Here is an 11,341-nt window from a genome sequence, read left to right as displayed (position 1 = left end):
TTAAATCTAAAACCCTACTTTGTATATTCACACTGTATATTTTAAAACCAAATTATTGATGATTTTCCAGAGCCAAAACATAAACTGTTTTATGAAACCAGTTTCAATCTGGACCTAATCAGGGAAGTAAATTTAAAACCGATTTAAATCTAAAGCCCGACTTTGTATATTCACACTGTATAATTTAAAACCAAATTATTGGTGATTTTCCAGAGCCAGAACATAAATTGTTTTATGAAACCAGGTTCAATCTGGACCTAATCCAGGAAGTAAATTTGAAACCGATTTAAATCTAAAACCCGACTTTGTATATTCACGCTGTATAATTTAAAACCAAATTATTGATGATTTTCCAGAGCCAAGACATAAACTGTTTTATGAAACCAGTTTCAATCTGGACCTAATCCAGGAAGTAAATTTGAAACTGATTTAAATCTAAAACCCTACTTTGTATATTCACACTGTATATTTTAAAACCAAATTATTGATGATTTTCCAGAGCCAAAACATAAACTGTTTTATGAAACCAGTTTCAATCTGGACCTAATCAGGGAAGTAAATTTAAAACCGATTTAAATCTAAAGCCCGACTTTGTATATTCACACTGTATAATTTAAAACCAAATTATTGGTGATTTTCCAGAGCCAGAACATAAATTGTTTTATGAAACCAGGTTCAATCTGGACCTAATCCAGGAAGTAAATTTGAAACCGATTTAAATCTAAAACCCTACTTTGTATATTCACACTGTATAATTTCAAATCTAATTATTGGTGATTTTCCAGAGCCAAAACATAAACAGTTTTATGAAACCAGGTTCAATCTGGACCTAATCCAGGAAGTAAATTTGAAACTGATTTAAATCTAAAACCCTACTTTGTATATTCACACTGTACAATTTAAAACCAAATTATTGATGATTTTCCAGAGCCAGAACATAAATTGTTTTATGAAACCAGGTTCAATCTGGACGTAATCCAGGAAGTAAATTTGAAACCGATTTAAATCTAAAACCCTACTTTGTATATTCACACTGTATAATTTAAAACCAAATTATTGGTGATTTTCCAGAGCCAGAACATAAATTGTTTTATGAAACCAGTTTCAATCTGGACCTAATCCAGGAAGTAAATTTGAAACCGATTTCAATCTAAACCCCTACTTTGTATATTCACACTGTATAATTTAAAACCAAATTATTGATGATTTTCCAGAGCCAAAAAATAAACAGTTTTATGAAACCAGTTTCAATCTGGACCTAATACAGGAAGTAAATTTGAAACCAATTTCAATCTAAAACCCAACTTTGTATATTCACACTTTAAAACCAAATTATTTGTGATTTTCTAGAGCCAGAACATAAATTGTGGTATCAAACCAGGTTCACTCCGGATCTGATCCTGATGGCAAATTTAACAGCAATTATACACTCTAACTTTGTCTCATTGTAACCACATTGAAACCTTATTACAGATGATTTTTCTTGAGTCCAAACCATGTTCAATCTGGATTTGATGCAGGGAGTAAATCTGAAACCTAATTAACATGTTCAATATGAGGTGAAAGTAAAAGGGGAAAAATACAGTATAGTCGAGAAAGTTAGATGGTGCGTTCAAGGACTGGCGAACAAAGTGGTACGGGTTGCCGGTCGCAACTCGAAAATGCAAAAACCGATGGGATACGTAACGGTATGTTATTTTAAAAATATGAATGGCCCATATTTCAAATTCAATGTAATCGACTATGTAGTCATCTGAAAATGATTTTTACAAAGTGTCAGTGAAGCACACCCTACACAAACTGCTCTTTCAAATGCTGGAATTTGCTCCAAGTGTGCACACACACGGCCATATTCGTTACTTGCGTACATTTTGCGCAGCCTCGTGGACTCACCCGGAGAAAGAACGCTCCCGCCTCGTTCCCAGCTTTGATCCGGAAGGTGTTGTGTGTGTTGGCGTAGATGTTGGTGGCCTGAATCTGGAAGATGTCAGCGGGCACGGGACGCTCGGCTTGGATGCTCATGTACTTGTACACGATGGACGGAGGCAGACCCTGGCACTCCGTCTGAGAGCGACAGATGCAGCGGCTACGAACGCAAAACAAATCTCGTCACTCCGCGAAAAGAGGCAGGGGGTTGCTTTCACGTACTTTTCCGACGTTTGGGTGTAAGGGGTCTCGCAGGGGTTTCTGGGGTAGCAGCGGAAGCCTCCGTAGTAGTTCCAGCACATCTCATCGTCCTGGCAGTTGTGGGTCCCCGTCTCACATTCGTTGACGTCTAAAAACAGAATCCATGACCGTTTTTACTCTTATTTCATTCACAAATCATGTTGTAAACAAGTGTGTGGGGGGTGGGGTGGGGGGGGGGGGTGTCGGTAGGGAATCCTGGAAGAGAAGCGTGTGATGCAAAGGGCATTTGAAGAGCAGGGCCATGAAAATAGCGCCCATCAAAAAAGCAGCCCAAACCGCAGGTCTATTCCGGGAACAGCGACGTGGATTCATGACCTCCGCCGCACAAGCGGTCGGATTCATGGCTTGGCCTGCCCCCCGACCGAGGAAACGTAACAGCTCCCTCTTTGAGTGCGCTGCCGCCGCCCACGGACAAGTCCACTTCAGACAGCCGACACGGTGTGTAAACCCGCTGAGGCGGCTTTGAGGGTGAAACCTCAGAAAGCCTCCTTTGACTGGTGTACCGCTCCCGGGGGAGGAGAAGTGTGCAGTACCTTGGCACAACCTGTTGCCCTGCAGCTGGTATCCTTCCGGGCACTCGCAGGAGTAACTTCCTGGGGTGTTGATGCACTGGTACTGGCACATGTAGCTGGAGAAGCTGCACTCGTCGATGTCTGCACAGGAAACACGTGATGAGTATAAACTTGAGGCACGTTGTCCCGGCAGTGGTACGGTAACTTTACCCACCTTTTGGCTAAATCCGTGCTTGTATGTGTAAACCATGCAGGGCTGCGTGCCAGTGCGCAATTTTTTTTAGAAATGTTGACTGAAATCGATTAATCAATCGATTAAAATATTTGATCTTGATTAATCACCTTTTTAAACATCCATAGTTAACTCCAAATTAATCACATTTAACCGCAAATGGAAATACATTTTTATCTATAACAAGTAGGAGAAATGCTGCACGGCGATCGAGTGGTTAGCGCGCAGACCTCACAGCTAGGAGACCTGAGTTCGATTCCACCCTCGGTCATCTCTGTGTGGAGTTTGCATGTTCTCCCCGTGCATGCGTGGGTTTTCTCCGGGTACTCCGGTTTCCTCCCACATTCCAAAAACATGCTAGGTTAATTGGCCACTCCAAATTGTCCATAGGTATGAATGTGAGTGTGAATGGTTGTTTGTCTATATGTGCCCTGTGATTGGCTGGCCACCAGTCCAGGGTGTACCCCGCCTCTCGCCCGAAGACAGCTGGGATAGACTCCAGCACGCTCCGCGACCTTCATGAGGATAAGCCGTAGAAAATGAATGAATGAATGAATGAAAATAAATATAAGAGATACATTACTTGATTGTTTTTATTGTATATTATCTCATAATTATATTTTATATTTATATGTCTAATAAAAATACATTTATATTAAAAATGTATTTAAAAAAATAAAAAATGAATAAATTAAAATAAATGAAAATAAACATTACTTGTTTTTATTGTATAAATTATCTCATAATTATATTTTATAATTTATATATGTAATAAAAATACATTTATATTTAAAATGTATGATTAATAAATTATAATAAAAAAAGATAAGTACATTTAATAATTCCGTTGAAAAATATTTTTTTATTTGTGGTTCCCTCCCACATTCCAAAAACATGCTAGCTTAATTGGTGACTCCAAATTGTCCATAGGTATGAATGTGAGTGTGAATGGTTGTTTGTCTATATGTGCCCTGTGATTGGCTGGCCACCAGTCCAGGGTGTACCCCGCCTCTCGCCCGAAGACAGCTAGAATAGGCTCCAGCACCGTCCGCGACCCTCGTGAAGATAAGCGGTAGAAAATGAATGAATCTTTTCCGTCTCTTTTTTTTTTCCAGTTTATTGCCTATTTCCTGCTCTTTGCACATTGCACAAAAATCAAGACTTGTTTTTCTTTATTGCATGAGCCTCTTCTTTTTTAGGTCCCTTGCAAATATAAGAATTAGCTGGGGGTGTTGGTGATGGCGTCACGTGGAACATAGCGGAACCAGATAATGCCATGACTACTTCACGGATGCAGGAAGTGGTGGTGACAATGCGTATCCATGCAGTGTATGTGTGTACTATTGTTGTACGCCAGACGGAAACAGCATTTGATGAGGTGTAAATAAGGCATGCGGGAGCGTGGTCATTTCATGCGTATACAGAAGGCAAACAGCGTGAAGTAGTCTTTTTAGGCGTGCTCATGGATAAATAAATAAATAAATGACACGTATTGCCCGTAAACACCACTTAAAAAATGATGTGATGGCGTATGATGCATGTGTGTGTGTGTGTGTGTGTGTGTGTTGACCTTGGCAGGAGACCAAGTCTGGAGCCCGCTCGTGGCCCGGCTCACACTGGCACATGAAGGAGCCAATCAGGTTGAAGCAGTGGTGCTGACATGGATTCTGTGTCTCGCATTCGTTGACATCTGCAAAGCATCGAAGGCAACTTGTATGTTTCAAAGTTGACTTTTCAATGACGAATGCGTGTCCCTACGACCTAGGCACCGCCATTCGCAATGTCCAATATTTTTTCCGCACCCCAAGTGCTGAGAAAAATGAGCATCTAAAAAAATATCCGGGCGGCACGGCGGTCTAGTGGTTAGCACGCAGACCTCACAGCTAGGAGACCAGGGTTCAATTCCACCCTCGGCCATCTATGTGTGGAGTTTGCATGTTCTCCCTGTGCATGCGAGGGTTTTCGCCGGGTACTCCGGTTTCCTCCCACATTCCAAAAACATGCTAGGTTAATTCGCGACTCCAAATTGTCCATAGGTATGAATGTGAGTGTGAATGGTTGTTTGTCTATATGTGCCCTGTGATTGGCTGGCCACCAGTCCAGGGTGTACCCCGCCTCACGCCCGAAGACAGCTGGGATAGCACCCCCGCGACCCTCGTGAGGAAACGCGGTAGAAAATGAATGAATGAATAAAAAAATAACCAACTTTCTTAAAGACAGTGAATGCATCATGGCTGAGTTTGTGAGAAACATGAAAAAAAAGCAGCCATGATTGATGAATATATTTTGGAAATTTTGTGATAAGAGTGAACACAAAATTCAGTAACTGTACTGTCAAAACAAAAAAAAAATAAAATAAAAAAATATAAATATATAAATTTTATTTTATATAAAAAAATAAAATAAAATAAAAAAAAACTAAAAAAATATATATTAGGAAAGCAGGAAGTGAACAAATGTAACAGTTACTGATTGTAAAAGTACCAGATGGAGGGGTAGGATTTAATAAGCTTTGCTTCTTCCTACTCCTTTTGGACATGTGGAACTGTGAACTGATTATGTGATGCATTCAATTGTCATCTGATACATATTCAAATGAAATAAAACCATAACTACTACCAAAACAAACATCATGATTGACAGCAATAGTCAAAACATTCTTGATGGGATTTTGAACTTGAACAAGCTGTTAGCATGTGTAAATAACAACACACTGAACACATCACAAAAATGTAAATACAGTGAATATCTGCACATTCTCAGCTTTATCCCCCCCCCCCCAAAAAAATAGTGCAATCATTAAAAAAAACATCCTTCCTCATGAGCATGATACCGCCTCTGACCGCCCCTATGCAGGTGGGAGGTGCCACCAATGACCTTTTTGATACAAGGCAGGCTTCACTACATATTTGAATTAGAGTCCAAGTCCAATAGTTCTTTGTGTCTTTAAAACTTTCATTGAGTCAACAATAAATGTGTGGTCTTATGTCCTGCAAGCGTTGTTAATAAAACATAAACAACATACGTAAACAATGATGTCGACAATAAATGACTCCAGTGGTTTGCCCATTGGTTTCCTTTGTGTTCTGGGACCTGGCGTAGCATGACCGCTATGCTACTTTTACTACTTCCAGCTACAAAGCACATGCACCGACACACAGGCCCGTGTCCTTTGCGTGACTCACCAACACAGCTGTGGTTGTTGCTGGCCAACTGGTGACCTGTGTTGCACTCGCAGTAGTACGAGCCCTGAGTGTTCACACACGTGTGTGTGCAGTAGTTGGACAGCGTGCACTCGTCTATGTCTGCAGAGACATATGAACGTTAGTGGGTAGGCAGCGTAGAAATGGATCCCGTGAGGATTCGGACGCTTTATCGTAAACAATTTGAAGAGTTGATAGCATGTTGTACGGCTACAGTTATTACAGTCGTCCCTTGTTTATTGCGCTTCTTTGGCTTTTTTCAATGTTGACAGATGGAACATTTTCATTGTTAGAACATAGAAAACCTTCTAAATAATTTTTTTAACATTAGAGCTCTGTAGACAGGAAATAAAACACGTCTTGAGTCACCTCTACACACAAAACTCCTATGCTGCAGGGACTTGAGACGACCGCAGGCTAGCAATATTACCACTTCCACACGGAATGGGAGGAGAGATGTTTTTTTCACTCTATCATGTGGGACATGCCATGGCTGACTTCCTGCCTAATGCACGGCAGTGTCAGTGTCTCCCTGACTGCCGCGTGGTGACCTGAAGACTACATACAATTCTGAAAAACTGCAATACAGCGAGTAAGCGACAACCGAACCGCGATACTGCGAGGGACGACTGCAATACAGTTGTAAAGTCTTGTTATAAATGCACCATTTAACGCCTCTATTCAATCACCTGGTGTGTGTGGCAGGGTCTCTAATAAGTGCTGGGTCATAACATTAACAGCTGTGGCTGTAGGCAACCTCCACAAGGCCATTTTTTTTTTTTAAAGACCACTTTTTTAGAGCTGTCAATCAATTAAAATATTTGATCGCGATTTCTCGTCGTTCATGTCCATAGTTAACTGCAAATTAATCACATTTAATCGCAGATAGAAATACATTTTTATCTATAACAAGTAGGAGAAATGCTGCATGGCGATCGAGTGGTTAGCGTGCAGGCCACAAAGGAGAGACTTGAGTTCAATTCCACTTGGAGTGTTTTTTTTAATTTTCGGTTATCTTTTTTATTTTTAATGTTATCGGATTTATCGGTATGACGTCATATACGTAGCTATATCGGGCAGCGTTAATTGACACTAATCACGTATGCATGCAAATGAGACATAGTGTACATACACGTGTACTTGATTAGAGTATAGATACGTTACTGCGAATGAAAGACTGACCTACACATTGGTTTCTGTTCCTCTGATAGCCTGCAGGACACTGGCAGCTGTACGAGCCCCGGGTGTTGAAGCACGTCTGCCCGGCGCCACAAGTGTATCTGCCTGTTGCACACTCGTCTATGTCTGTGGTCAAAGCACACACACACACACACACACACACATATTGTGATAGCTAGTGATGATAAAATGAATACTGAATAACATTTACTTATTTTGATGGATAATTAAATCCTGGAATTTTGTTACATTTTTGTATTTTTTGTATGAATTTTGTACCATTACCATTGGTTGAGCCCTAATAAAGCCAGTAGTACATTTAAACATTTACACTTCATCTAGGGGATCCCAATTGGTATCGGTATTGGATGATTTCGCTCATTGATTATCGGTATCGGCAACATAAACGACAAAATCCTGATCGGAACATCCCGAACTGATACCTACAAATTCTGTGGTGTTACTTTATACTTATTTATATAATTTATACTTTATACTTATTATACGTTATACTTATTTATTACTTATTTATATAACACAGCAGTGAAATTGCCAACAAAATGTTGTTGCCTGGCTCCCGTATAATAATAAATAATAAATAATAAATAATAAATAATAAATAATAAATAATAAATAATAAATAATAAATAATAAATAATAAATAATAAATAATAAATAATAAATAATAAATAATAAATAATAAATAATAAATAATAAATAATAAATAATAAATAATAAATAATAAATAATAAATAATAAATAATAAATAATAAATAATAAATAATAAATAATGTGGAGAATAAATTGATGAAATATGAACAATGTACAGCATAAACAGTAATTTGTACAAATATTTGAAATAATTTAGAATAAATAATAATAATTTAAGGTTTTGCGTGTGCGTGTGGGCAGGTAGAAGGGTATATACTTATTTATATATATATATATATATATTTATATATATATATATATTTTTATATACATATATATATATATATATATATGTATACTCCACTATTATTATTTATTATTATAGGAGAGCCAGGCAACGACATTTTGTTGGCAATTTCACTGCTGTGTTATTGTGCAATGACAATAAAGGAAGTCTATCTATCTATCTATCTATCTATCTATCTATCTATCTATCTATCTATCTATCTATCTATCTATCTATCTATCTATCTATCTATCTATCTATCTATCTATCTATCTATCTATCTATCTATCTATCTATCTATCTATCTATCTATCTATCTATCTATCTATCTATCTATCTATCTATCTATCTATCTATCTATCTATCTATCTATCTATCTATCTATCTATCTATCTATCTATGATGTAGCAGTGACTGAATATTGCAAAAAATCAAGTTTTGAGCACACCTCAACTTTAACGCTCCTGTCATCCTCAGGTCAAAATGACCCACCATTGTTTTCAACTTTTTTTTTTTTAACTTTTCAACATAAGAAAAGGTGAATTGCTGCCTTGACACAATGATGTGTTGATGTGCTGAAGCATGAAACCGTATGACTGACATCATGACAGTGAAATGTATGGAATGCCACATGCAAGGTCAATGATCATTATTTCATGATATCAACTGTTTTTCTTCGTCAAACTCGTGTAACACACAATTGACCACCATCTGCTACACCCCCCCCCCCCCCCATTGCATTTTTTTCTTAATGTGTGTGTCTCTTTCTTCCTCTAACACACACACACACACACACACACAGAGCGTCCAACAAACACGCCCAAGCACTCTCATCCCTGCAGGCCCACCAGCAGCCGGCCTCCTGGGTGGTCCTGCATAGACAGCCATTGGGCATCAGTTTCACAGTATGTCAAGAGAGTTATCCTCAATACCACACACACACACACACACACACACACACACACACACACACACACACACACTTTTAGGGAAAGAGGGAGTCGTTATTTTTGTGATTTGGCATGTGCATGGCCCAAAAATAGTGCAAAAAAAACCCTGCAAAAGCTAAAAATGTTCTACCGCTCACAGATGTTGAGAAGAATGCAGCAGAAGAGCAGGAGCCAATCGTCTGTCTCCACCTTCACAGAAACGTTCAGGTTGCACAAAATGATGTTGACCATGAGTTATGTTGAACATTAGTGGAGATGTGGATCATGGATATCTGCACCCAGAACAAACTTGGCAAAAAGAGATTTTTTTTTAGGGGGTTCTATACGACCTCAATGCAAGGCTCGTCCTTCACGTTGTTATCTCATCACATGTCTGATGTCGTCACTTAGGCTTACACTAAAACACAAGCAACTTGTGACCCAAAGATCCCCATATGACAGCAAAGCCTTGCTGTTTTTGAGGACCTACTGCAATAATGTTAGTCAGAGATCTTCTATATGACAAGAGTGCTATGCTGTTTTTTCAGGATCTGCTACACGAACACAATTCAAAGACTTTCTATATGACAAGAGCGCTCTGCTGTTTTTGAGGACCTACAGCAAAAGCGCTAGTCAAAGATCTTCAACAAGAGCGCTCTGCTGTTTTCAAGGACCTACTGTATATGACAAGAACACTCTGCTGTTTTTGAGGACCTACTGCAAAAATGTTTGTCAAAGATCTTCTATATTACAAGAGTGCTATGCTATCTTTAAGGACCGAGTACAACAACACTACTCAAAGACTTTCTATATGACAAAGGCGCTCTGCTGTTTTTGAGGACCTACAGCAAAAGTGCTACTCAAAGATCTTCAACAAGAGGATTCGGCTGTTTTGAAGGACCTAGTATAACAACACTACTCAAAGATTTTCTACTGTATATGACAAGAACACTGTGCTGTTTTTGAGGACCTACAGCAAAAAATCTACTCAAAGATCTTGAACAAGAGCACTGTTTTGAAGGACCTACTGCAAAAATGTTTGTCAAAGATCTTCTATATTACAAGAGTGCTATGCTGTTCTTGAGGACCTACTACAACAACACTACTTAAAGATTTTCTACTGTATATGACAAGAACACTCTGCTGTTTTTGATGACCTACTGCAAAAATGTTAATAAAAAATATTCTATATTACAAGAGTGCTATGCTGTTCTTGAGGACCTAGTACCACAACACTACTCAAAGATTTGCTATATGACAAAGGCGCTCTGCTGTTTTTGAGGACCTACAGCAAAAGTGCTACTCAAAGATCTTCAACAAGAGGATTCGGCTGTTTTGAAGGACCTAGTATAACAACACTACTCAAAGATTTTCTACTGTATATGACAAGAACACTGTGCTGTTTTTGAGGACCTACAGCAAAAAATCTACTCAAAGATCTTGAACAAGAGCACTGTTTTGAAGGACCTACTGCAAAAATGTTTGTCAAAGATCTTCTATATTACAAGAGTGCTATGCTGTTCTTGAGGACCTACTACAACAACACTACTTAAAGATTTTCTACTGTATATGACAAGAACACTCTGCTGTTTTTGATGACCTACTGCAAAAATGTTAATAAAAAATATTCTATATTACAAGAGTGCTATGCTGTTCTTGAGGACCTAGTACCACAACACTACTCAAAGATTTGCTATATGACAAAGGCGCTCTGCTGTTTTTGAGGACCTACAGCAAAAGTGCTACTCAAAGATCTTCAACAAGAGGATTCGGCTGTTTTGAAGGACCTAGTATAACAACACTACTCAAAGATTTTCTACTGTATATGACAAGAACACTGTGCTGTTTTGAGGACCTAGTACAACAACACTACTCAAAGATTTTCTATATGACAAAAACGCTCTGCTGTTTTTGAGGACCTACAGCAAAAAATCTACTCGATCTTGAACAAGAGCACTGTTTTGAAGGACCTACTACAAAAATGTTCGTCAAAGATCTTCTATATTACAAGAGTGCTATGCTGTTCTTGAGGACCTACTACAACAACACTACTTAAAGATTTTCTACTGTATATGACAAGAACACTCTGCTGTTTTTGATGACCTACTGCAAAAATGTTAATCAAAAATATTCTATATTACAAGAGTGCTATGCTGTTCTTG

General features: G+C 38.6%; 1 protein-coding gene across 7 annotated transcripts in view; it reads right to left on the bottom strand.

The window, feature by feature from the left end:
* efemp1 (EGF containing fibulin extracellular matrix protein 1) overlaps positions 1 to 11,341 on the bottom strand; it is a 30,348-nt gene that overhangs the window by 2,577 nt on the left and 16,430 nt on the right. For 5 of the 7 annotated variants that reach the window (XM_058064304.1, XM_058064303.1, XM_058064298.1 and 2 more), the window contains 6 exons: positions 7,317 to 7,439; positions 6,117 to 6,236; positions 4,502 to 4,621; positions 2,721 to 2,840; positions 2,149 to 2,275; positions 1,894 to 2,086 (listed from right to left, as the gene is read on the bottom strand). In XM_058064304.1, coding sequence (XP_057920287.1) covers positions 1,894 to 2,086; positions 2,149 to 2,275; positions 2,721 to 2,840; positions 4,502 to 4,621; positions 6,117 to 6,236; positions 7,317 to 7,439 — 803 coding nt within the window. The remainder of the gene's footprint in view (positions 1 to 1,893; positions 2,087 to 2,148; positions 2,276 to 2,720; positions 2,841 to 4,501; positions 4,622 to 6,116; positions 6,237 to 7,316; positions 7,440 to 11,341) is intronic. The other 2 variants (XM_058064301.1, XM_058064302.1) reach the window with 2 other exon arrangements.

This window comes from Doryrhamphus excisus, chromosome 2 (assembly GCF_030265055.1).
Source record: "Doryrhamphus excisus isolate RoL2022-K1 chromosome 2, RoL_Dexc_1.0, whole genome shotgun sequence".
Classification (NCBI taxonomy): domain Eukaryota; kingdom Metazoa; phylum Chordata; class Actinopteri; order Syngnathiformes; family Syngnathidae; genus Doryrhamphus; species Doryrhamphus excisus.
Note: the sequence above shows the minus strand (reverse complement) of the source record. Positions and strands in the feature narration are given on the sequence as shown.